Source organism: Camarhynchus parvulus, chromosome Z, assembly GCF_901933205.1.
Source record: "Camarhynchus parvulus chromosome Z, STF_HiC, whole genome shotgun sequence".
NCBI classification, from domain to species: domain Eukaryota; kingdom Metazoa; phylum Chordata; class Aves; order Passeriformes; family Thraupidae; genus Camarhynchus; species Camarhynchus parvulus.
Genome location: NC_044601.1, coordinates 7,845,913 through 7,872,000, shown reverse-complemented (window position 1 = coordinate 7,872,000; position 26,088 = coordinate 7,845,913). Strand labels below are relative to the sequence as shown.

The 26,088-nt window shown below is 56.0% G+C and overlaps 1 protein-coding gene across 1 annotated transcript; it reads right to left on the bottom strand.

Moving 5' to 3' along the window:
- Positions 1–14,245: 14,245 nt before the first annotated feature.
- GRHPR (glyoxylate and hydroxypyruvate reductase) lies at positions 14,246–20,705 on the bottom strand. Its single transcript, XM_030968804.1, has 9 exons — positions 20,487–20,705; positions 19,782–19,912; positions 19,639–19,711; positions 18,299–18,415; positions 18,034–18,122; positions 16,895–16,999; positions 16,284–16,419; positions 15,837–15,967; positions 14,246–14,685 (listed from the first exon to the last, which is right to left on the bottom strand). Exons 1-9 carry the CDS (start codon positions 20,555–20,557, stop codon positions 14,564–14,566), a joined length of 975 nt encoding a protein of 324 aa, XP_030824664.1. The 5' UTR covers positions 20,558–20,705; the 3' UTR covers positions 14,246–14,563.
- Between the last annotated feature and the right edge of the window lie 5,383 nt (positions 20,706–26,088).

Sequence of the window (26,088 nt, the reverse complement as noted above, 5' to 3'; positions counted from 1 at the left end):
AGATGCTGTGTTGTACACCCCTTTTTGGTTTTGAATTTTGTTTCCTTTGAGCAAAAGTCACTTTGAGCCTGTAGCCAAACCAGCACAAGCCTGGCAGACAGGGAGGAGGGTTGTTTGCAGTGGTTGCTTTGGCCATCTGGCCAGCCAGGTTCTCTGGAGGTGAGTGCATTTCCTGCACCTCAGAGTGGTGCCTGTGCACATCCCTGTGTGTTGTGCTGTGATTTCAGGTTTCACCCCAGAACCTCGGGTCCCTCCCATGATAATTCCTTGCCAGGTGTGTCAGCCAGCTCTCCTTTCCCACCCTGACCCCTCCTAGCACTGTCTGTCAATCCTGGCATTCCAGAAGGGTGTGGTGTGACTGGTGAAGTTCAAGAGATGCCCTCCGCCCCTGGGGGACATTGGGCCATCCAGGTGTCCTTTGTCCCTTTGTCCCTCCCCTCCTGTCCCTGCTTGGTGGCTCCCCACCCCTTCCCTGCCCCTCTCCCCGGGGTTCAAAGGAGCAGCAGCCACGGGCTCAGGGAGTTCTGCTGGAGCTGCTGCTGCATTCAGAGGCCTGTGGGCCAGGATAAAGCTCTGGATCCAAACCCTCCATCAGAACCGACTCCTTTCCTTCACCATGGCCTTAAAGCTTCTCCACCAAGGTAAAGCTGAGCTCCTGCAAGCCTGGGCTGGTCTCCATGCACCCAGCTGCAGCATCCAGCTGGCCAAAGGTGTCTCTGGGGTGAAACACCACACACACCAGCCAGCCAAAGGTGTCTCTGGGGTAAAACACTACAGCTGCTGCCCTTGGTCAAGCAGCAAGGGCCAGACAAGCCAGGGCACGTCCCATCCAGCTATATTGGTATTTTTCCAATACGTGTGCAGTGCCAGAGGTGCAGCAGGCCAGAGTTCATCCCAACTCCCCCCTGAGCCAGGTCCCTGCCAGCGTGGCAGTGCCAGACCAGGGCAGCTCTGGCCTTTCCCTGCTGCTCAGCGGGCTCAGGCAGGAACATTTTACCTTGGACGCTGCTGTGGGCTGTCCAAAGGCTGCTGTGCACTGCTGGGCAGAGCCTGCCTGCCTTGGGAAGGTGGTGGCAGGGAGCTCAGGCACAGAGGCTCACACAGAGCTCAGAGAGACCCAGTCTGGCTGCCACCGCCTGTGGCTCCTGCCTGTCAGCGCACCTCTGTCAGCACCTGCATGGTCCTGCAGGTACCCAGCCCCACAGAGCTTTGCTCTGGGAGATGCCTGCTGCTTCTGATTACAGGACAGCAAGTACAAGAGGGGGAAGCATGATTTTCAGGGCATGGGAAGGGAAGAAAGGAAGCAGCACCCTGGAAGCAGGAGGGATCTGGGTGAGGGAGCACCCTCCAGGTCCCAGCCAGGACCCGGCTGGCAGGCAGCAGCCTTGGATCTGTGGGAAAAGCAACAAATCCTGCAGTGGCACATCCAGCCTGGGGCGTGGAGCAGCGGTGAGCTTGGGTCCTGGCAGGGAACAACATCAGCTCCAGGACTGACCAGTGCCAGCCGTGCAGAAATCTGCACCCAGAGGGTACTCGGGGGAGAGCTGGCAGGTCTGGAGAGTGACACCAGCGAGGAAAGAGTGACAGGGACAGGGCTGGCTTGCTGCTGGCAAGCACCTGGGTGGATCAGGTGTGACATAAACTGCCAGATCTGGCTGGCACCGCTTGGAGCTAAGCAGGTGGTGTCCAGCTCCAGCTGTCACCAGCACCACCAGCACTCCCTGTAAGGCTCCTGTGGGCAGCTGATGGATCTCAGAGAGTTCAGCACGTGAATAAAGCAGCAGAAGAGTGATTATGTTCAGTGAGGGGGAGAGGACAAGGAAAATGGCAAAAAGGGCTGGATTTCCAGCATCATCAATATCAGCACGTCAGGTGCTGTGAAAGGGCAGTGCTGTGGTGGAATCCCACACCAGGCCTGGCAGACTGAGCTGCTCCCATGGAGCTCTGCTTTATTCCATTAAACCACAGTGTGATGGTGCTCACAGGTGTCTCAGGTTGAGGGAAGAGACGAGGATCTGACTCCATGTTTCATAAGGCTGATTTATTATTTTATTATATATATTACATTAAAACGATACTAAAAGAATAGAAGAAAAGGTTTCATCAGAAGGCTAGCTAAGAATAGAAGAAGAAAGAATGATAACAAAGGGTTCTGTCTCAGACTCTCTGTCCAAGCCAGCTGGGCTGTGATTGGCCATTAATTAGAAACAACAACATGAGACCAATCACAGATGCACCTGTTGCATTCCACAGCAGCAGATAATCATTGTTTACATTTTGTTCCTGAGGCCTCTCAGCTTCTCAGGAGGAAAAGTCCTAAGGAGAGGATTTTTCATAAAAAGATGTCTATGACACCACAGTGTTCCTCAGCCCGTCACTGCTCCCACCTGCTTCCCCCTCCTTGGGAGAACTGTCAGTCCTTCCTCCAGAGATGCCTGGGACTGGAAAACATGCTCATCCCAGGAGAGGACGGTGTCTGGAGGTCACAGCTGATGTGCACTTGTGAGGCAGCATGAGGAAACCTACATTGCGTGAATAAATACAGGCTGCAGCTCAGAGCCAGCGCTGCAGAGCAGACACGATGGGGGGATCAGGAGGTCAGAGTCTTGTTGGGTAATGGGGACAGGTGTCCCAGGGGTGAAGAGGGGAGAAGGGAGTGTTGGGTCCATCATTTGTTGCACAGAGGGGTTGAGGAAAGAAGGAGTGCAGTGATTTGAGGTGTCTGTGTCCATGGCACACCTGTGGGGGGGAGTTGGAGGTGTCTTTGTGACATAGCACAGGTCTGCCTCTTCCTTGAAGTGCTCCTTTCCCCAAAGTCTGTCTCAAAACATCAATCTCTGTCCAGCTGCTGTTCAGCCTGCAGGGGCCATCAATAACCACCCACAGGTGTCCAGGGCCAGGCTACAGCCAGCACCAGCAGCCCACGGTGCCAGGCTGGCCTCATGTTGTCTTATATATTACAACGGTTCATTTGTTGTCTTACCAGCCAATGGAAAAAAAATTAACTGTATCCTTGCCAGAAGCAGCACATGACCAAAACTTCACCTTAGTGGAAAGCACATGGATGTTGTCCTATATATTACAACAGTTCTATTATCATTGTAGTGCAGGGATTTCACATCCTCAGAGTTTCACATCTCCTCGATGTTTTCTGTAAGCAGCTCCTCTGAGCATTGACTGTTCCTGGTCCTTGCAGCAGCCATCTGACCCCTTTTCCCACCAATCCACTCTTTTATGCCACTTGTTTTTATTGGCTACAGGAGTTGCCTGTTATCATCCGGCCTGCTCCTGATCATTAGTAACAGGGTCCAGCTGCAACTCCTTGGGGCACCAGATTACATTCTACATCACCTTCATTTACCCATACTGTGTCCCCCTACTGCCTCTGTCCCTCTGCAGACCTTGTTCCAGCCCACGTGTCCCTGAGCAGCTCCTCGAGGGCACTGAGCAAACCTGGGCTCATCCCCAGCGCGGGCACTGGCCCGGGGGTGCCGGCAAGGATGGGCACTGCCACGCTGCCCCTTCTGGGTGGGACAGGGGTGACAAGGGCAGAGCGGGTCAGTGACAACCCACCGTGCCACCACAGGGCACAGCAGCCAGTAATTGCACTTTTTTTGCATTGCAAAATGATTATTAGCGCCTCAGTTCATTATCAGAGCAAATTTAATTTTTCAATGTAAAGGAGCCGGTTGTATTTATAAAGGAAACACTGTTGATACAGCCAGAAAAAATTAATTCATGACAAATGTAAGGAAAACTAATAGTCTTTAACCAGGGCAATATTTAACTGTGTCTAATTGTGCTTTGCAAGGTTTGAAAAGTCCTGGCAGAAATTCTTGCAGAGGCATTTTGCACTTCTCCTGATGAAACTGCATTTAAACGTTGGGTTTGTTTGTTTTTTTGTTGGTTTTTTTTTTAATTAACCTTGTGCCAGTCTGGTCAAATCATATAAATACTGTTGGGGAAAGCTGGTGTTCTCTGGTGTATCTCTGCGCTGGCAGGGGCATTGTGTGCATTTGGGAAGGTCCAAATCCATCCAGACAGCAAACAAGGAAGAGGCAGCGGGGGCAGGAGGAGCTCGGGTTGCCCATGGCCTGGAGCCTGCGGGCAGGGCTGCCCTCAGCCAGGACAGGAGGGCTCAGCAGGCACCAGGGGCTTGGGATGGGGCAGTGTCAGGGACACGCGTTCTCCTCTCTCCACCGGCGAGAGCACACAGACACAGGTAACCTTTGGAGCCATGGGCTGATTGCACCTGGCCAGAGCGAGTCCCAAACAAGAGGGACAAGCCCAGCTGGGGTTTCAGCGCCTGGCTGGGTCAGAGCTCCAGCGGCTGCTCCTGCTGGTTTCTCCAGAGCTGTCCCCATCCCGGCTGTGCCAGCCCCGGCTGTCCCTTTGTGGGACGGGCTGCAGCTCTCCCGGCCCGCAGCAGCAGCAGCCCCGCGCCCTCCGTGCGCCCAGATCGGGGCTCAGACAGAGCCGGCGGGCACGGGCTGGCGAGCGCTGTCCCCCGTGAGCCGAGGGCTCTGGGGCAGCGCAGCGCCATGGCAAGGCACAGCAGAGCGCCCCGGCTCACGGAAGCCCCGGGCATTTCGGCCCCGGCTGTTTTCGCGGCGGGTGCGGGCGCTGCGAAGGGAACATTGCCTGGGAGCGTCCTCCCCCGGCGGCCGGTCCCAGCCTCGCCCTCCCGCCGCACTCGGCTCTCCCCAGGACAGCTCGGAAAGGCGCCATCTCCTCAACTCAGCTGCCAACTTGAAGCCAATTTGCATTGGATAATTATTTTCAATTAAGTGATAACAATCGTGTTCTGAACAGAAATAATCTTGTCCAAAGGCCAAACAGTTTATCCGGTCTCGGAGATGAGGCTGCAGCTCTGCGCGGGGCCCGGCGGCGCCGTTATCGCCGCGGCTGCGGGGGCTCGGCCAGGGCGGCCCCGCCGGGCAGGGCTGCGCCCGATCCGGGGGCTCCTGCTGAACGCCGGGGCTCGGGGGGCCGGGAGGGGCTGCCGGGGGAAGGAGCCGCTCCGCTGCGGGGGCTCAGCCCGCCCGGCGCCGGGGCCCCGCAGTCCCGGTGCCCCGCAGTCCCGGTGCCCCGCAGTCCCGCACACGGCGGGCGCTGGCTCCGCTCCTGCCGGCCCCGCACGGACACGCGGCGGGCTGAGCCCCTGCTCCGCATCCTCCTGGCGAGCAGCCTGGCGGCTGCAGGAGCCCCACGGGCATCCCCCGGCCCCGGCCCCCGTGCCGAGCCGCGCGGGCCGTGCCGCCGTTCCTCGCTCCCCAAAGCGCCGCCAGCCCCGGAGGATCCCCGTGCCCGGGCAGGGGCACCGTGGGCCGGGGACAGCCCTGCAGACAGTGCTGTGAGCCGTCAGCCCGTGACTGTGCCGGGCACAGCCCGGCCCGCCGGACCTCCCTGCGCCCCCGAGGGGGACAGGAGCCCCCTGCCCGCCTGACGGGAGCCGCGGTGCTTTGGCGCTGGGACCGGGGGGCTCTGCCCGGCTCCAGCACAAGAGGGAGGGGCAGCGCGGGTGCAGCTGCCCCCCCCCATGAGGCTGCAGCTGCAGCAGGAGCTGTGCGGGGCTGCAGCACAAGCCCTGACTCCTCCAGCGTGGCCCATCCCGGGTGGTGCGGTGCGATGCTCCTGTGGTGCCTGTTCCAGCTGTCCCAGTTCCTTCCCCAGGTGTGTCAGCCCCCTCTCCCTTCCCCTCCCTTGCCCTCCCTTGCCCCCTTGCTGAGAGCTGCGCATTAATCCGGCATTCCAGAAGGGCGTTGAGTGATGGGCAGAGTTCAAAGATGCCCTCCGCCCCTGGGGGGCATTGGGCCATCCAGGTGTCCTTTGTCCCTTTGTCCCTCCCCTCCTGTCCCTGCTTGGTGGCTCCCCACCCCTTCCCTGCCCCTCTCCCCGGGGTTAAAGGAGCAGCAGCCACGGGCTCAGGGAGTTCTGCTGGAGCTGCTGCTGCATTCAGAGCCCTGTGGGCCAGGATAAAGCTCTGGATCCAAACCCTGCATCAGAACCGACTCCTTTCCTTCACCATCGCCTTAAAGCTTCTCCACCAAGGTAAAGCTGAGCTCCTGCAAGCCTGGGCTGGTCTCCATGCACCCAGCTGCAGCATCCAGCTGGCCAATGTTGGTGGGTGAAACACCACACACCAGCCCAAAGGTGTCTGTGGGGTGAAACACCACACACCCAGCTGGCCAAAGGTGTCTGTGGGGTGAAACACCACACACCAGCCAGCCAAAGGTGTCTGTGGGGTGAAACACCACACACCCAGCTGGCCAAAGGTGTCTGTGGGGTGAAACACCACAGCTGCCGCCGCTGGTCAAGCAGCAAGGGCCAGACGAGCCCAGGCGCTCCATCCGGCTATGCTGGTATGTAATTCCAGCGCCCGGGGCTGCCCCCGTCCCGCAGCCGTGCCCGGGGGCTGGCGCTGCCCTCGGGGCCCCGGCGCAGCCCAGGCCGGCAGCGGGGCTCCCGTGGCGCCCATCCCGCCCTTCCCGGAGTTTCCCATCCCCACAGCCCAGCCAGCTGGGAAGATTGGGCTCCGGAGCTCCTGCAAGTGAGAAATAGCAAATCCAATATCTTTTTAGTGGTGTTTTTATATTCAAATTAGACATAATCTCCATGAATAAAATTACTGTTCCCAAAGGGATCATGCCCAATTTAAATGTATAAAATGTCATTAAAAGGGCGCTGGCTTGCTATTAAAATTTAACTCCAGCAAACCCCCAATGTCATTTGTATTATAGTTTTACAATTAAGCCAGAGATGTTGGAAATAATAGTTTTGATGTACAATCTGGTTGCATACAGTAGGAGCACATTGTTCCTCAGAAGCTCAGATGGACCCACGGCTGGCAGCACAGCCACCAGCTGTGGCCCTGGGGACAGGGGACAGCCTGGGGACAGGGCCCAGCTCTGGGGACAGGGCCCAGCTCTGGGGACAGGGGACAGCTCTGGGGACAGGGCCCAGCTCTGGGGACAGGGGACAGCCTGGGGACAGGGGACAGCTCTGGGGACAGGGGACAGCCTGGGGACAGGGGACAGCTCTGGGACAGGGGACAGCTCTGGGACAGAGGACAGGGGCACAGCCTGGGGACAGGGCACAGCCTGGGGACAGGGCCCAGCTCTGGGGACAGGGGACAGCCTGGGGACAGGGGACAGCTCTGGGACAGGGGACAGCTCTGGGACAGGGGACAGCTCTGGGACAGAGGACGGGGCACAGCTCTGGGGACAGGGGACAGCCTGGGGACAGGGCAAAGCCTGGGCACAGGACACAGGCCCTGCTGAGGGACAGCAGGCTGGGCACAGCTCCCTGTCCCTCCCTGCCACCCCAGAGCCCCTGCGGGAGGCAGCTACAGAGCTGCGGCTCTGCTGGGAGGATGAGGATGCAGGGGCTGTGGCCTCCTCTGCTTTGGGACCAGGCCGAGCGTGTGGATCCCTGTCCCCCTTGCCAGCCCTGCCCTGGGCTTGCCCCAGCTCTGCCGCGCCTGAGCCGAGTGCCATGGGCTGCTCCTGCTCCCAAGGGCAGGGGAGACCCGCAGGGACCCTGCTGGGGCTGCTCCAGCCTCACGGGCATGGGCACATGGGAACGGCACCCATCTGCAGCTGTGGGCACTGCCCTGCACTCCCCACGTGAGTGCCTGAGGGAATCCACAGCATCAGAGGGGTTTGGGAAAGCTGCAAAAGGCAGGCCTCAGAGACAGCAGAACTGGGATTGGAGCTAAGCACCAGCCATGAGATTGATTGGTCAGCAGAAAAATTATGTAAAAAGTAGAAGAGGACAAATAGAGCAATGGTGTGTGTATTAATGCTTGTCTAGAATAACTCCCTAAGCTACAGAAAAGTTTATCTAGCGAGATATTAGGAAGGTTAAAGCTTAATAATGGAGCTCTGTGTGTTGTGTTTGAAGGCTCACAAGCAGGTATTGCATTTGAAATAAGCAAGCATTGTTTAACCACAGGTACCTGTGCTTACAGTGGTTGGACAGAACTACTGTCAATATAGAATAGATACTGTACAGATATAAATACTGTCAGTGTGCTTTTGCCTTGTGTGATTGGGCAAAAAACTCATCAAGTGAGTTGTGCCATTGAGTTCTGTGTCTGCTGCCTGGGATGTGAGCTGCTGGCAGCTTCCCATTGTCATCACCATGGAATGAGAGTGATGCTGGAAAATCAAACAGCTCAAGGCACCTTCCCTGCAGTCCTGTCTCGTTCATGGTCTGTAAATGACCCCAGCCAGTGTCAAGTGCTCTCCATTCAGGTGAGGCTCCACAAGCAGCTGGGAGCAGCAGCAGCAGGAAGGGGGGCAGCAGAAAACATCAGCCCTGTGCCTGGTTGTGATTTAATCTTTACCCCAGCACCAGTTGAGCTGGTGGGAGCTGTGGGCTGTTTTCCACGTGGCCGGGGAGGGAGATCAGGGAGTCAGACGTGCTGGGTGTTCTGACTATGGTTGGTGAACTCCCAGACACTCTGGATGCCCCTCAGTTATCAGGAGACCTGGCAAAGTCGGTTCTGTCTCTCCCTGTTGGTCCCTCAGTGCCTCCCAAAGGCAGAACCAGGTGGCCCAAGGAGGTGACAGCCACCAGAGCAATGTCCCGGCCCATCCTGCCCCAAACCCGCATGGTTCTGCCCCAAATGCTGGTGGTGTGCTCCCCTCAGCTGCCCTGACCCTGGGCACTGGAACTGGGCTGTACTGGCACCAAGTGTCACCCCAAAAAAACCAAATGGAGAGACACGGGGACACTGACTGGGTGAGCAGAATCCCATTTTATTTTGGGGTACAAACACTTGTGTACCATTTCAGGGAGACCAGCAATGTGTGCTGCAGTGAGTGGGTCACAGTCACAGACACAAACTTATGCAAATAACAGCATCTCTGGCCTGCAGGGTTCGATCGGATTTTCTTTTTCCAGTAAACCTGTTTGATTGAATCTCCTTGCAATCCAGGTCTAATTTTCAAAGTTCTTTTGCTTTTGCCAAGGCATCCTGTTATCAAGTCTCTGATGTCAACCCGGTCCAGAGTCCCTGATCTGTCCTGTGTCCCCCAGCACTCCAACAACCAAGCACCCTGCAGCCACCACCACAACCTGCTCCCCAGGAGGGGCCCAGGAGCAGCCCGTGGTGGTGCACCCAGGGAGCACTGTGCATTAAAGGGCATCATGCATATTCAAACACGCATTTGACTTTCAGAGCAAGCAGGTGAGTGAATACGCATGTTATAAAATACACGTATTTAAGTAATGTGCAATTAATGGGGCAAAGCAGCCAAAACTATTTATTTCTTCTGGGAACAGAACTACTTTCCAAGCATTTTAATTAGTGCAGCATTATTTTGAAAACAAAGATAGCATTCAGTCTTCCACACTCTCTCTCTTTTTCCCTAAAGGACAGAAAAACTGTGTTAGAACCTATCACTCCTGTGCGTAGGAGGGAAATGCTCAGCAAAATAAAAAAAGCATGCAGAGCCCTGGGATGGTTGTGATGGAACAAATTACTGCAGCAGGAGAGCAATAAATGACTCTACAGAATAGATCTTACATATGTAATAGATATTGCATTATATTGTATTATATTGCATCATATTATATTATATTATATTATATTATATTATATTATATTATATTATATTATATTATATTATATTATATTATATTATATTATATTATATTATATTATATTATATTATATTATATTATATTATATTATATTATATTATATTATATTATATTATATTATATTATGTTATATTGTCTTATATTAATTTTGCAAAAACCAACCCCAGGTTCTATGCCCTCTCTGGAGAGCTGGAGCTGTGCCCTGAGGGATGTGCAGGGATTGCAGTGAGAGCAGCGCCAGGGCAGCAGTGCCAGGGGTGGCAGTGCCAGGGCAGCACCCCACGTCTCCCCCTGTCCCGTGCTGCCCACCCCGAGCAGCCTCCCCACAGCCCAGCCACAGAGGGACCTGGCTCCCACCAGCAGGGAAAAGCAGACACTTAATTAAATACATTTATTTTCATTTTCAAGGAGCTTTCTACGTTTATGCTAATACCCGAGTGCTTCTGAGTCATAGGCTGACAACACACCGGGTCATATTTTGCATTAAAATACATGAATCCTGTGAAAAATGCATGTATTTTATGATCAGGTTTTCGCAAATATTACAATGAATATTATATGTGTTATGTTAGACACTGATGCTGTATTAATTCTCTTAAGTAGTGTGTTGAATATAGTTGTAGGTTATAACAAAATGTTAAAATAGAAACTATGCTATGTAGGATACTTTTTTAAATAAAGGACTCACAGCAAGATGGCAGCCACAGGACACCTGAATCTTTCAGAGAAAGAGAATTTATTGCCCCATTATCAGAAGAAATGAACTTCCTCCCACCTCGAAGACGCTGTCAGGATTGAGAGGAAGAAGCTGACACTGCCCAGGCAGAATCCTGTGTTTGAATGGAATTTATGCATCATGGATGAGGTGTATGAATATGCAGCAGGCTGTTGCTTTTAAGGGTTAATCCTCTGTTAACATGGGTCCTTTTTCGGGCTTATTTTGCCCAGAAAAGGTACCTGGACTGTCTGTAACTCTTTGTATTTGTTGTCTCATATTGTCCTAATTCAAATTGTCCAAATTATTATTACTCTAATTGTATTACTATTTTTATAACCATTTCATTACTATTAAGCTTTTAAAATTTTATAAACAAGTGATTGGCGTTTTTCACAAATCCAAAATGAAAATATGGTCAGGTTTGGAGTGCATGCAGTGGGGAAATGCCCTGCCCAGGCAGCTGCAGCACCCAGAGCAGCCAGAGCGGGCCTGGCTGCTCACACAGCACACGGACACGTGTAAAAACTCCCTTTAATTCTTAAAAGAAAAGCAGTTTAATCATTATGAGGAACTATACCTTCAGGGTATCATTTCAAAAATTCAGCCAGAGATTAGCAGGGATTTGTGAGATTGTGTTTATTCCCAATTTAAGCGCTTTCCATAAATTAATTATAAAAGCAAGCCCAAACCAGTCAGAAGTACACTGGGAAATTCTCAGAGTGCTCGTCATTTCCATGCACTAATATTCATGCCATCTGCCTGCCTTCCTCCTGCATTTTCCCTAAATACTCAGGGTTATCCCTGTCCTGCTTTATTCCCATTCATAGGGTTCTCCTGGACAGGCACTGCGGGTTTATTCCCATTTATAGGGATTTCACCTGGCTGGGGGACCCTGAGCACTGCACAGCCTGCGGCGGCAGCCAGGCACGCGGGACACAGGGACACGGGGACACAGGGACACGGGGACGGTGGGGCTGTGGGCACAGCAGGGCAGCAGGAAGCTGCAGCGGGTCAGGGTGGGAAGAGCCAGGCTCCAGGGCTTTGGGGCCCATTGGGCAGCATGCTCCCCCCCTGGATGCTCTGTGTCCCCCTGCCCCGTTCTGTCGCTCTCTGAAACATCCCCTTGCCCAGGATCCTTCTCCTGGGAAGCTGAGAAGCCTCTGAGAAAAGGAAAATAATAATTATCTGATCTGCTTCTCCTGTGTTTTGCTGCTTTAGAATGCGGTTGGAGATTGTTTATCCAACAGGTGAATTGTTGCTACTTAATAACCAATCAGGGCCATGCCGTGTCAGGACTCTGGAAGGAGTTCACGAGTAAACCTTCTGTAGGTATCCTCTCTCTATTCTTTAGTGTAGTTTTAGTACAGCATAATTAATAGAATGGAATGGAATGGAATGGAATGGAATAGAATAGAATAGAATAGAATAGAATAGAATAGAATAGAATAGAATAGAATAGAATAGAATAGAATAGAATTCATATATAATTTATAATAATCAGGAATAACCGAAGGATCACATTCCCCTGCCCAGCCAGCACCCCTGCTAGGCCTCTCACAGCACCAGGAACCCCACCTGGAGCAGGTGGGCAGCAGGGACACAGACATCTGCATCTGGGGTGTGAAAGGAAGAAGGAATAGAGATGGAAGCAAGTTTTGATATAGAAGAAAAGAATTGCTGAGCCAGTCTCACTGGATAACCAAGGAGGCAAAGGCTGTGTTAGTTAGAAGGGGTTTTTATGGCTTAGAGCAAAGGATAAACCCACCCCAAACAAGGAGATGTTTGTACCAAGCAGAAAGAGAGCACAGGCAAACAAGGCAGCAAATGTGGCAAGCAGAAAAAAGGTCTCAGAATTTTCCACTGCAAGAAAACTGAAAAACAACTTCTAGCTTAAACTGTAATGTACTGACTGTTAGTGATTGGAGAGCAGTAACATGAATATGGTAATTACAGTAGTTATGATAGGCTGTAGATAAAAGTTAAGGTGTAGATTGGTTCTGCTGTATGGAGATGCTCAGCAAAGAAAAGTCTATAATGCACTGTAACCAAAAGAAAAGTCTATAATGCAATGTAACCAAAAGAAAAGTCTATAATGCATTGTAACCAAACCCAAAGGGTCTCCAGGGCTGCCTGCAGCTGGAGCTGACAGCTGTGGGCACAGCTCTGTCACCCACAGCCCTGGGCTGCTGTAACCTCTTGGATGGAATAAACTGCATTTTGGAGAGCCCCTGCAGTCCCACATCCCTCATTCAGGCTCTCGCAGTTTGGTATCCCCAGCCAGGGTCTGTGTACAAATCCCAATCAGGACAGGACTACAGGGAAGGTGCCTTGAGCTGTTTGATTTTCCAGCAATGCTTGCTTATTTCAAATGCAATACCTGCTTGTGGGCCTTCAAACACAACACACAGAGCTCCATTATTAAGCTTCAACCTTCCTAATATCTTGCTAGATAAACTTTCCGTAGCTTAGAGAGCTATTCTAGACAAGTGTTAATACACAGACCATTGTTCTATTTGTCCTTTTCTACAGTTTAAATAATTTTTCTGCTGACCAATCTCATGGCTGGTGCTTAGCTCCAATCCCAGTTCTGCTGTCTCTGAGGCCTGCCTTTTGCAGCTTTCCCAAAACCCTCTGATTTTGTGGATTCCCACAACTGCACCTCTGGTAAATCCCAGCAGGGATTTGGGGCAGGAGGGGACACGGGGTGTGCTGGCTGAGCCTCAGCTCTGGCTGCAGGCTGAGTGCTGGGCTCTGGCTCCCTCCCCACGCCAGGGCTCCCTGCTGCTCTCCCCTCCTGCCCACTGCATGCTCCTGGCTCCCCCCCCTTGTGCTGCTGGCCCCAAAAATCTCAGGTGCCCTGCCTGGTGGGGGCACAGGGAGAAGGCACAGGGGGCAACAGGGCTGGTCCTGGGGCACAGCAGTGGGAAAACAGGTACAGACCCATGGCAATGGTCGAGGAGGAGGAGGAGGATGGAGAACGAGAAGAACGAGGAGGATGGAGACCGAGGAGGATGGAGAAGGAGGAGGATGGAGAACGAGGAGGATGGAGAACCTGAGCCCAGGTGTGCCCCTCAGCACGTTCCCTGGCACGAGGGCTGGGAGCACTTGGAGCCAGTTTGGGACTGGTGGCAGCGACCAGAGATGACACTGGGGACACCTGAGGGGTGGCTGGGGTGGGCAGCGCTGCGTGGCTGTGACAGGGCTGTCCTGACTGCCACATGGTCACCGATGATGGAGGGCCATAGCCAGTGCCCACCCGGGGCAGATCCACCCGTGCTGCAGGGTGGGCAGCTGCACTCCAGGCTCCTCAGAGCTGTGGCTCTCCACACCCCACAGGTGTCCCAGTCTGGGACAGTGAAGGTGTCCCCGCCCATGGCAGGGGGCTGGCATGAGATGATCCATAAGGTCCCTTCCAACCCAACCCATTCCCTGATTCTGTGAGCAGTGCCATGGAGAGGGGGGCTCAGGTTCCAGCCCAGTTTTGGGAGTGGGACAGTGGCTGCAGGGCACAGGGATCCCCAAAGCCCTCGAGATGTGCCCAGCAGGCTCTCCTGGCAGCTGGAGGCTCAGGCCCTGCTCAGGCTCTCCCCTGCACCAGCAAATGTCACTGCACCTCTGAGAACCACCAGGGCAGCTGCAGCCAGAACCTCCCAGTGAATTCCAGCCTGCCATCCGCTCTGGAGCTGCGCCTGGGACTGGTTATGGACACAAAGGCAGAGCTGGAGGTTCCTGGGGAGCTGCACAAGCCTGGTCTGTGCTTTTCTTTAGAAAAAAGAAACCCTCAAGCAGAGGATTATGCAGCGCCACTGATTCCATAGGACCACTGGATGTGTGGGCTGGCAGCAACAGATGCATGGACAAAGCTGTTCCCTCTCCTCCCCTGCTGGCCACGAGCCCAGGGAAGGCACTCTTGGCCTCTCACTGTGCCCAGAGCCAGGTTTTGAGGACAGATGTGCTGCAGCATCTCCCTCAGGGCACCTCCACCACGGCAGCGTTCCATGGCAAGCACTTCCATGCCCCATGTCCCAGCATGGCAAGCATTCCCCACGCAGGGCCAGCCCTCCCACGGCCCGCTGGCACCCGCAGCGTGCCCTGCTCTCAAATAACATCAGCACCACACCGGCTTGGCTGCTACTCTTTAATGGCTCTTTCACGGCTCCTGGGCACCGCAGGGCAGGGACACAGGCTGGCGTCCCGGGGGCTGCTGCAGCGGGCTCTGGGCACGGGCTCTGGCCGTCAGAGGGTCAGCTCGTGCGGCATGGGCTCCCCCCGCAGCCCGGCCAGCAGGTTCCTGGCTGCCAGCACGGCCATGGTGCTGCGCGTGGCGTAGGTGGCACTCCCGATGTGCGGCAGGATCACTGCGGGGACAGCGGGCACGCGGCTCAGCCCTCGCTGCTCTCTGCTCACCTCCCTGCGCCCACCTCACTGCTCACCCCTCACCTCACCCCGCCCCAGCAGCCCCTGACAGGGCTCTCACAGGTACGGCATCCCCGCGGGTGTTATTGGTGCACTGATAAATATGTAATATTACTGCTAAAAGTAATCTACTCAATAAATACACGTGTAGCAATTGTGCCCTGCCTGGTCTTGTTTCAGAGCTCTCAAATCTCCAAGTCCTGTAAATATCTCCAGAAAGTCTCAGCTCTTATCGCTCCTCACACTGTCTACTTTCAGAATAACGCAAACTAATAAAAATTGAGTTTTAGCAAAAAGATAAAGCAGCAGCTATAGGTTTGTACTTCAGAAAGAGACAGTCATGGGCAGCTCCAAATTTTCATGGATGTCCCTGTGATTTATTTTTGGAACATACCTTTCCTACCCCAGAAACCCTCTCCCCACAGAGGGAGGGCATCTGTGAGACACTGGCCTAGCAAGCTCTTTCCTACCATCCTTCCTCAGCTGCATCATCCTCCTCCAGAGAAGACAGGGCTCAGTCCTGGCCTGCACCTGCCCCATGTCCCACACCCAGTGTCCCATGCCCCATCACATCCCATGCCCCATGTCCCACAGCCCATGTCCCACAGCCCATGTCCCACCCTCCCAGTGCCTGGGGTGCCCAGGTAACAGGCTGCCCACGCAGCCCAGCAGCACTCCCAGGAGCAGGACTCCCCCAGGCAAACCCCCTTTCAGCCAGTGGGGAATTTTCCACCCCAGTTTGCACCCAGGAGCCCTCGGAACACCCGAGCTGGGCAGGGCCTGAGCTGGGAACTGGTTTCTCTTTCATGCCCTGCTGATGGCAGATCCTGCATCAATGTCACACACTGAATGAAGGGCCATCACAAGGGCTATCTCAATGCCTTTCTGCAAAATTAAAACAGCTCCCACAGTTGTTTGGCATCACGTTGATGGGTTTTACCCCACAGCAGCTCCCTGCATTGCACTGTAACCGCCCTAAACACCCCCGACCTGCCTGTCCTGTGCCCCAGCGCCCACTGCCACCGCTGTTGGTGCCCGGGGGTCCCTGTCACACCTGTCCCTGAGGAGGGGCTGCCAGCCCCGGCCCACTCACCACAGTTCTGGAGGGACAGCAGCGGGTGGTCAGTGGGCAGCGGCTCCGGCGTGGTCACGTCCAGCCCGGCGGCCGCGATCTGCCCCTGGGCCAAGGCCTCGTACAGATCCTCCTGGTTCACCACAGCGCCCCTGCCCGGGCAGGGCACAGCCTGGGTCACTGCTGAGAGCCGAGTCCTGGGCCCCAGGAGTGCCTGAGCCGAGCTCTGACCCTGTCTCAGTGTGCCTGAGTGTCCCAGCAGTGCCGAGCTGCCCGGCTCTGCTCCAGCTGCCCACACTGTGGGGACAGCTGCGTGCTCCTGGATTATTTATCTTGCCTTGGCTCATTCCTAGTGCTCCCAGTGCCTGCAGCCATGAAGGCTGCACTGCTGCCTGAGCCCAGCAGATCCCCCCACCCTCTCAGACCTGTGCAAGCCACTCTCCAGGCACAGGTCAGGGCTGCCAGTACCTGCTGGTGTTGACAAACACAGAAGTCTTCTTCATCCTGGCAAAGAAGTCCTTGTTGCACATGCCCTGGGTGGCCGGGGTCAGGGCACAGGTGACCACCACGAAGTCGGACTCCTCGGCCAGCCTGGCGAGCGGGACTGGGCAGGAACAGGGACACAGCCCACTGCAGGCAGCCCGGCCCTCGGCACAGCCCCAGGGCCAGCTGCAGCCCCGGCAGGACCCCCGGAGCCCAGCCTGTGGGGACAGCCAACAGCAGCCCCCTCCTGCCCGGAGCAGCTGTCACATGTGCTCCCGTTCTCCGTGCCAGCTTCCTTGTGGGAATGGAGCTGACAGAAATCCCCGGAGCAGGGACACAGGGCAGGGGCACGGCAGCAGGGCCAGCTGCAGTTCCCACAGAGCTCTGATGAAGCCCCGTGAGCCCAGCTGTCCCCCCGCTCAGAGGCAGGGTCCCTGTCACCCCCACCGTGGGCACACCTGGGACGGGGCAGCCCCTCGCCCCGGGTACCCCCGGGAGCCCCCAGACCCCGCAGCTCCCCGCCTGCAGGGGACAGACCCTGAGTGACCCCCGTGCTCCCTGGCAGGTGCCTGGCCCTGCCCTGGGGCTGTCCTTACCAAATTCAGCCCCAAACTCTGCTGCGCTCTCGGGCTTGGGGCCGCTGCCAGTGTACAGGAACCTCCTGACCCCAAAGGGCTTCAGGCGCCGGGCGACCGCCTGTCCTGCAGCGAGACAGAGCAGAAATCCATTTTGATTTAGGTGAAATGTATAGTCTGTGGTTGTAAAACATAGCTATGTAGCCTGAGTGCAAGGCCTAGGCTCAGGGAAACTGCTTCAGTGAAGGACAGAGATGGGGGGGACAGAGAGACTGCTGTGAGAGCAGGTGAACCTGACCTAGGAACTCTTTCTGATAAAGAAAAACTAGCAGCAAATGTCACGCGAAATTCGTAAAATTGAATATGTATGAACCTATTGTGAAATTGTATGCATACGTATCTGAGAGGGGGATAAAAAGGGACCTCGAGTTCCCAGAACTAAAAGGGACCTCAAGTTCCCAGAGGTACCCATCTCTGTTAAGGAGTGTAATCTCCACATGTGTCCGGCACTGTAATACTAAACACACCAGCTTTACAACTTTCACAAAAACTGGAGTTTTTGGCTATCTCCGCAAACACCTGCAGTGAGAGAGGGAGGGCTGGGCTGCCAAGGCTCCTCAGCACCCCAGGGAGCAGCACCCAGAGCCTCTGCAGGGCTGCAGCCGTGGGGTCACCCTGCCGGGCTCTGGGTGGGGATGAGACGTTCTGCTCTGGAAAGGGGCCATGGACACCGAGCCGTGGCTGCCCTGGGAGCAGGGACAGGAGGGGCTGCCTGCTGGCAAAGTCCCCAGCTGGATGGCGCCAAGCGTCCCGTGGACTTTGCCACTGCGTTTGTGTAACTGAGGGCAGGAGGAGGCAGAGCTTGCTGCGGGGCTGGGGTTGGTGGAAGCACAGGAACACCTGAGGGTTTAAGGCTGGGGCTGGCGAGGCAGCAGAGCTGCTGGGGGAGGCTCTGCAGGCTCCCCTCGCTGTGCTCACGGGGTTTAAACAGCTGAGCAGCAGGCCACAGAGACCCAGAACAGTGTGGGCTGGAAAAGCCTGCAGACACCATTTCATCCCAGCCCTCCTGGTTCTAGCAGGGGCACTTCCAGCTGCCCAGGCTGAGGGTGAGGCCCCAAGCCCACCCTGCCACACAGGATTTGCTCTCTGAGCTGCCTTACCTATCCTGCCCAGCCCGATGATGCCCACGGTGCTGTCGGACAGGCCATACCCACACATCCACAGGGGCTTCCAGGTGGTCCAGCCACCACTGGCAGGGAGAGCAGGACAGGGACAGGGTCAGGGACAGGGTCAGGGGATGGTCAGAGCCCAGCCCAGGTGCTCGGTGTGAGCTGCGCCAACCCCTGCAGCCCCCTCGTCACCAGCCCCTTGTCAGAGCCCATTGTCCCAGCCCTGTGGCAGCCTCGGGGGCTCTCCCTCGCTCACCTGCGGACCTGCTGGGCAGCCTCGGGCAGGCGGCGGCAGGCGGACAGCAGCAGCGCCACGGACAGCTCGGCGGTGGCGTCGGTCAGCACGTCCGGGGTGTAGCCGACCCGGATCCCCCTGCGGCACAGCGGGCTCTGGGGGCTGCCAGGGCAGCTGCAGCCAGCACTGGGCGCTGCCCTGCCGGCCCAGGGACATCCCTGCGCCTGTCCCAGGGCCCAGAGACAGCCCTGTGCCTGTCCCAGGGCCCAGAGACAGCCCTGTGCCTGTCCCAGGGCCCAGAGACAGCCCTGTGCCTGTCCCAGTGCCCACAGACAGCCCTGTGCCTGTCCCAGTGCCCATGGAGCCAGCCCTGTGCCTGTCCCAGGGCCCAGAGACAGCCCTGTGCCTGTCCCAGGGCCCAGAGACAGCCCTGTGCCTGTCCCAGTGCCCACAGACAGCCCTGTGCCTGTCCCAGTGCCCATGGAGCCAGCCCTGTGCCTGTCCCAGTGCCCAGACACAGCCCTGTGCCTGTCCCAGGGCCCAGAGACAGCCCTGTGCCTGTCCCAGGGCCCAGAGACAGCCCTGTGCCTGTCCCAGGGCCCAGAGACAGCCCTGTGCCTGTCCCAGGGCCCATGGAGCCAGCCCTGTGCCTGTCCCAGTGCCCATGGAGCCAGCCCTGTGCCTGTCCCAGTGCCCATGGAGCCAGCCCTGTGCCTGTCCCAGGGCCCAGAGACAGCCCTGTGCCTGTCCCAGTGCCCATGGAGCCAGCCCTGTGCCTGTCCCAGGGCCCAGAGACAGCCCTGTGCCTGTCCCAGTGCCCATGGAGCCAGCCCTGTGCCTGTCCCAGTGCCCAGAGACAGCCCTGTGCCTGTCCCAGGGCCCACAGACATCCCTGTGCCTGTCCCAGTGCCCATGGAGCCAGCCCTGTGCCTGTCCCAGGGCCCAGAGACAGCCCTGTGCCTGTCCCAGTCCCAGCCCATGCCTGTCCAGTGCCCCCTGTGCCTGTCCCAGTGCCCAGAGACAGCCCTGTGCCTGTCCCAGGGCCCAGAGACAGCCCTGTGCCTGTCCCAGGGCCCAGAGACAGCCCTGTGCCTGTCCCAGTGCCCAGAGACAGCCCTGTGCCTGTCCCAGTGCCCATGGAGCCAGGAGAGGGGTGCAGTGGGTGACCCCAGCTGTGCAGGTGGGTGACCCCAGCAGCCAGCAGAGGGGTGCAGTGGGTGACCCCAGCAGCAGAGGGGTGCAGCCCACCCACCAAGAGGGACCAGCGGGGTGTGGGTGTGCCGGGGAGGGGGTCCTGAACCGGGGCAGGGGGTGCAGAGCGGGGACAGGGTCGGAGCAGGGCAGGAGAGGGGCAGCGTTACCGCTTCTTGATCTCGTCCAGGGCCAGGTGGTCGAAGCCCACAGACAGGGTGCTGATGACCTTCAGGCCGGGCCCTGCAAGACACGAGGGCGCTGCCGCGGCTGTCCGGGCCCGGGCGGGCCGGGGAGCGGGGTCAGCACGCACCGGCCGCGTCCAGCACCTCGCGGTCGATGCGGTCCGAGAGCAGGCACAGCAGCCCGTGAGCGCCCGCCACGCCCGCCAGCAGCTCGGCCCGCGGCACCGGCTCCTCCGAGTCCCACTGCTGCACGCGGCACCTGCGGCACCGGGACACACCGTCACTCGCCGGCACCGGGACACACCGGCACCGGCACACACCGGCACCGGGACACACCGGCACACGCCGGCACCGGCACCGGGACACACCAGCACCGGGACACACCAGCACCGTCACCCGCCGGCACCGGGACACACTGTCACACGCCGGCACCGGCACCGGGACTCACCGGCACCGGGACACACCGGCACGGGCACCGGACACACCGGGACACACCGGCACCGGAACACACCGGCCGACACCGGCACCGGGACACACCGGCACACCGGCACCGGCACCGGCACCGGGACACACCGGGACACACCGGCACCGGCACACGCCGGCACCGGCACCGGGACACACCGGGAAACACCGGCACCGGGACACACCGGCACAGGCACCGGGACACACCAGCACCGGGACACACTGGCACCGGGACACACTGTCACACAGTGGCACCGGGACACACCGTCACACGCCGGCACCGGGACCGGGACACACCGGCACCGGCGCACACCGGCACACACCGGCACCGGGAGCGACCCGCACCGGGACCCGCCGCGCCCCGCGCTCACCCGCTGGCCTGGGACAGGACCCGCAGCCCCTCGGCCGGGATCCGCCGCGTCACGAACACCGACATGGCCATGGCCGCCGCCACCCGACCCGCCACGGTCACCGAGCCGCCGGGACAGCCCCGGGAACACCGGAACGGCCGGGAACAGCGGAACGGCCGGGAACACCGGAACACTCTGGGAACACCGGAACCGCCCCGAACGGCCCCGGCACACCGGAACCGCCCGCCCGCCGCTCGGGGACCGCCCCGCCCCGGGCCCGCCTCCTGCGGGGTCGCTCCGAGCGTGCGGCCGCCCAGGGCAGGCGTGTCCGTACCTGAGCGGGCAGGCGTGTCCATCCAGGGCAGGTGTGTCCATGCACAGGTGTGTCCATGCACGGGTGTGTCCATGGGTAGGTGTGTCTATGCACAGGTGTGTCCATGCACGGGTGTGTCCATGCACGGCAGGTGTGTCCATGTACGGACATGGGGACATCCCCGCACGGGAAAAGGAGGCTCAGGGGGCCCTTGTGGCTCTGCACAGCCCCTGCCAGGAGGGCACAGCCGGGGGGTCGGGCTGTGCTCCAGGGAACGGGGACAGGAGCAGAGGGAACGGCCTCAGGCTGGGCCAGGGCAGGCTCAGGGTGGGCACAGCAGGAATTTCCCCATGGAAAGGGGGCTCAGGAACTGCCCTGGCACTGCCCAGGGGGGTTGGCAGTGCCCAGCCCTGCAGGTGTCACCTGGAGGTGGCACTCAGAGCCCTGGGCTGGGGACAGGGTGGGGATGTCAGAGTTCTCATGCAGCCTGATGGATCCATGCTGCTGTGACCCCCACGTGCATGCACACACCTGTGCCCACGCTCTCCCACGCAGACAGGTGTGTGTGCACACGTACAGGTGTGGGCATTCTCACGCACACACAGCGCTGGGGGCTCCTTTGGCTGAATGCCCCCCACAGCCGCTGGTGGTGGGGTGTCCCACAGGGGTCACCTGCCCCCTCTCGCCTGGCTGTGAGACTCTGCTCAGTAATTAACCCAGACTGAATTGCCTGGAGAGCTGATTGCAACACGTTGTGTGACTGCAGGTGCGGGGCAGGGGAGCCTACAGTGGCTATTTCACCCCCGAGGAGGGGGAGAGAATGATGCGCCTGACTCCATCTCATCAGGAGGCTAATTAATTACTGTATCATACTATATTATTCTATATTACGTTACATCAAAACTGAATCTGCCAAGCACTCAACCCTGCTCACACTGCACAGAGTCTCGTGACTGTCAGTGACAGTCCCCACACACACACACACATCTGGCCCTGACAGGCCAAGGAAAAAAAACACCATCACTGTGGGTAAACAATCTCCTTATTGCATTCTACTGCGGCACAACACAGGCACAGCAAATGGGATAATAATAAATACAATAATAATATTATAATAAATGAGTAAAATTATTATTTTCTCTTAGGTTCAGAGAATATGAAACCCAGAAGTATTCCTGGGAAGGATTGTGCCTTGCTTTTCTCTGTGAGGAGAGATGTGGCCACGGGAGCCCAGGTGTCAGGAGCCAGGGCATCCCTCTGTCTGTCCTGAGCAGCCCAGACCCTGCCAGGGGGCTCAGACACCCTGGCACAGAGCCCAGAATGCCCCTGTGGGTTTGATTGTGACCCATGGAGCAAGTCACCAACCTTAGATGAAGATCTGCAAGGCACAACAGTTTAAGTAGAGTGACAGTGAATTTATCATGGGGTGGAAAAGAAGAGTTTGGGGTTTTTAGAATGGGGGTTCAGGGGGCAAGATGGAGGAATCTGGGCATGTCCAGCCTTTCTCCTTCTTCTTCTTCTTGGCCTCCATCCTCTGGGTGATGGTGGCACTTTTGGATTGGTTTAGAGTAGAAGCTCACTGTCTAACATCGGTGACAGGTACTGGGAAGTCACTGTAAATATTGTACACGTAGTTTTTAGTATAAAAAGATAACACCACCCTGGGGCAGGCAGAGTGCCTCTGACTGTCCTGCTGAGCAGACCTCTGCAGCATTGTGTGTTTTATATCGAGTTTATTGTAAAGTTGGTTATTTTTTATAAGTTAAGAATTTGGTTTGACCCTTCGATCCCCCCATGTTCTCCCTCCTTCGTTCCTTTCACCGGTTACCCGTCCGCCATCGTAACCAAGCCCCTTTCATTTCTAGAGATTTCTATGTCAATCTTTCCTTACCTAACATATGATTTGTCCCCTGAGCCTTTTCCCTCCCCTGGGCCATTCCCATTGGTTCAGTTGTGTCCCTTGCTCCTCCCCCGGGCTTTGTTCATTGGTCCCTCATGTCTCCTCGTGTCACGCCCTTCCCCTTTATAAGCGCCTCCCCAGCGGGTTTTGCCTGACGCCATTACTTGGTCCGCCTGGGTTGGTAGCGCCCCTTGGCCCTCATACGCGTGTCCCCTCCTTCCTTCGCCGCCGTGCTTCGCAGTCCTGCTCTCGCCTGCGTCACCGCGCCGCAGACGGAGCCGCTACTCGGGGTTCTCGCCGAGGACCTGGAGTGGCGGGATTCGTGGTGTCCACCGGTCACTCCGGGAGTGGCTGGCCGGCACCCGTCAGCTCCAGTGGCCGCGGTGTGAAATACAGAGCTGTGTTTCGTGTCAGGTACAAACAGGCGACGTGTGTATTTGTGACTGCGAAATGTGTGGACAGTGGGAGAGCTGTGAATTCTGATAATAACTGAGGAAAGTAAAGTGTGGAAAAAGGCCTTTGGACCTATTTTTTTGTTTGCAATCAACCCTGGTTGATTAAGGAGCATTGGAATTCAAACGTTAAGGATGTTGCTTTTTGCTTGTAGTTCATCCATAAAGAGCTCTGCAGTAATAACCCTTTGAAGTACAATTCTAGAATATTACTTGTAGCCTTGAAACTATAGCTTTGGGAAATATATAAAGGAAATATGCTTATCTCATACTCTATTGAAGCAAAGAAAAACAGCCTGAGAAAGGAAGATGAGCATCAACTGAAGGATTGATGGTTTTGACCAAGGGAAGCTGGACATCACTGTTATTAGATTTATAGTCTCTGCAGTTAAAATAGTGGACCCACATCTGGGGAGCTGGACTGCACCAGATGGGATTCGTCCTCCTTCTGTTGGAAACTGGACCACCACCATCTGGGGATACTCCTTTTGGGATACATCCTGAGAAAAACTAAATCATAGTAGTGTATAGAATTGTGTTGTAATAATTTGGAATAACTATTGCTGATGTATAAAAAATTGGGAATAGAAACTGCCAAAAAAGCTGATGAGTGCCCCTATAAATACCTGTAATCCTCAATTATTGGTGTGCAATTGGAGGGAAAACTTCCCCCACTGTACCCAGCACTGTATTGCTCATATTTTACCATATTAAATAATAAAGTGATTGCTGCTTGAATATTGGCCTAGTCAAGCTTCTTATTTATAACAGTGTGTCCTGGGTCAGGACAAAATTAGGGGAAATCTCCAAAGGAGTCCCCAAAAACACCGGGTTCGGGAAGGAATTCCTCGGAGGAGCAAAGTGGAAAACAAAACCTATTTATTGACAAATAACAAAAGAACACTCCCCAACACAAGAAAAGAAAAGAAAAACCAGTTCAGTGTTGTGGGGGTGCCAAGCTCTCTTGCAGCTCTAGAATCCCGCCGGACGTCGGACATCCCAGGTCAGGTCCAGAGCCGGTCCAGTATCTTCAGGGGAGGGTAAGAAAGAGAGGACGAAAGAAAAGGGAAAAAAGAGGGGAAAAAAAAAACCGAAAAAACAGCACAGAAAGCAGCAAAGGGAAAAAAAAAAAAAAAGCTATCAGCTAGGGCTAAGGCAGTAGCAAGCAAGCGAAGCAGCAAGCAGAAGCAAGCTGGCCAGCCAGCCAAGCAGCTCAAAGCCAGAAAAAAAAAAAAAAGGAAAAGTGCACCCAGTCCCCCTCCCTCCTCCCTCCCCGCCCCGCCGCGCAAGACGGCCGGGAGGGGGAGAGAGAGAGAGAGAGAGAGGGAAAAAAACCACAGCTGCCAGACACAATACACGATATTGGGATAAAAGCGGTCATCCCACGACACAGTGAGACAAGACTGCAGATCTGGGCAGGACAGGAGAAAGAATTTTATAGATAAGGAACAATAAACAACCTTGAGACCGAGAAATTAAGAGCTCTGACTCCTTCTTCAAATGTGGAGCTGGAAAAAGAGATTTTCTGACTTACGTGGTGGTCACTGTGAGCAGCAGAGACCCCGAGACCCAGGGGCACGGTGATCTCGGCAGTTCATACAGCTTTGTGCTGTCTCTTGGAACGAGCAGAGGCAGACAGGGACACATGACCCAATTGTGGGCAGGGGGAACGTGGAGTTTGGGGTGCAGGCACCAGAATATGGCTCCATGTGGGATTCATTCTGCTGCTCCAGGTGAGATTTCCCTTATCATGATGTACCATCAGCACGCTGTCAGATTATGCCAGCAGAATTGGTTTTATTTTTTAATTATTGCTTGAAAGTTTGTTTTGTGCTGCTGAGCTGGGTGTCATTGGAGCTGACACCTTATCTGCCCCCCGATCAGTCTGGATTAGTGTCAGGAGCCCCTGCTGACCAGGGTGACACCTCCAGGCGCTCCTGCTGGGCTTCTCCAGTTCCCCAGTGGACGTGGTGGAGGCACCCCCAGACACTTAGCAGCCTCCAAGCTCTGGGCCAGGGGCACAGAGAGACACAGACCCCCGGAGAGGGTTTATGTACAGAACAGAGTGCACGAGTCTGACCACAATCTGTTTTTTAACCATTATAAGCACCTGTAAATGGTCTCCTTTACTGTGATGTGGAGTCCCCCTGCCCTCCCTGGTCCCTGTTGAGGGGAGGTCATGGTGCTGTGCTCCTGCACTGCATCCCTCAGGGTCGCCCTGGCTCTGGCTAACATCCCTTGTTTCCTGTTGGGGAAGGTGAAACAGGAAAGCCTTACAAATATGATTGCCTGGCAAAAGATTTTGAGAATATGGAAACTATAAGCGAGATTGAAATGAAAGCAAGCTTTGAGATCCCTCAGTTACTGAACAACTGGAAAACAATGGTGTGGCCACTGAAGGTGATCCCCTTTTGATGGAACAACACCCTCTGCTTGCAGACAGGCCCAAGGGTCAGAGCAGACCCTACAGCTTGGCAGAAGGGGCCCAAAGAGGAGTTTTTAGGGTTTAAAATGTAACACAGTATGGTAATGTAATGATTGTTATACGCTGTATGGAAATGCTATAGGATTTGTGTATTGTACTGGATTGGTTAGTGAGAATCAGAATATTCAACACAGAAGATTTATGGTATTGGAATGGGAACCTGCACTCTTACCCCTTTTACTCTCTTACCCTTTTACTCTCTTACCTCTCATCCTCTCTCATCCTCTCTCCCTCTCTCTTCTCTTGGGCCTGCTCCAGCTGTGGCTGGCAGCTCCCAGCAGGGCCCTGCACCCAGGCCCTTTGCAATAAACCCCAAGTTCCACGACCTGGCCTCAGAGACCTCTCATCTCTGTCCATCCCGACCATCCCAGCCCCCAACACTCCTACAGTTTCCCATTTTGGGGGTTTCTGGGTAAACCCACGCACCTGTGTAAATGCCCGATTCTGTTTGCACCTTGTGGTTTGTTGCCGGC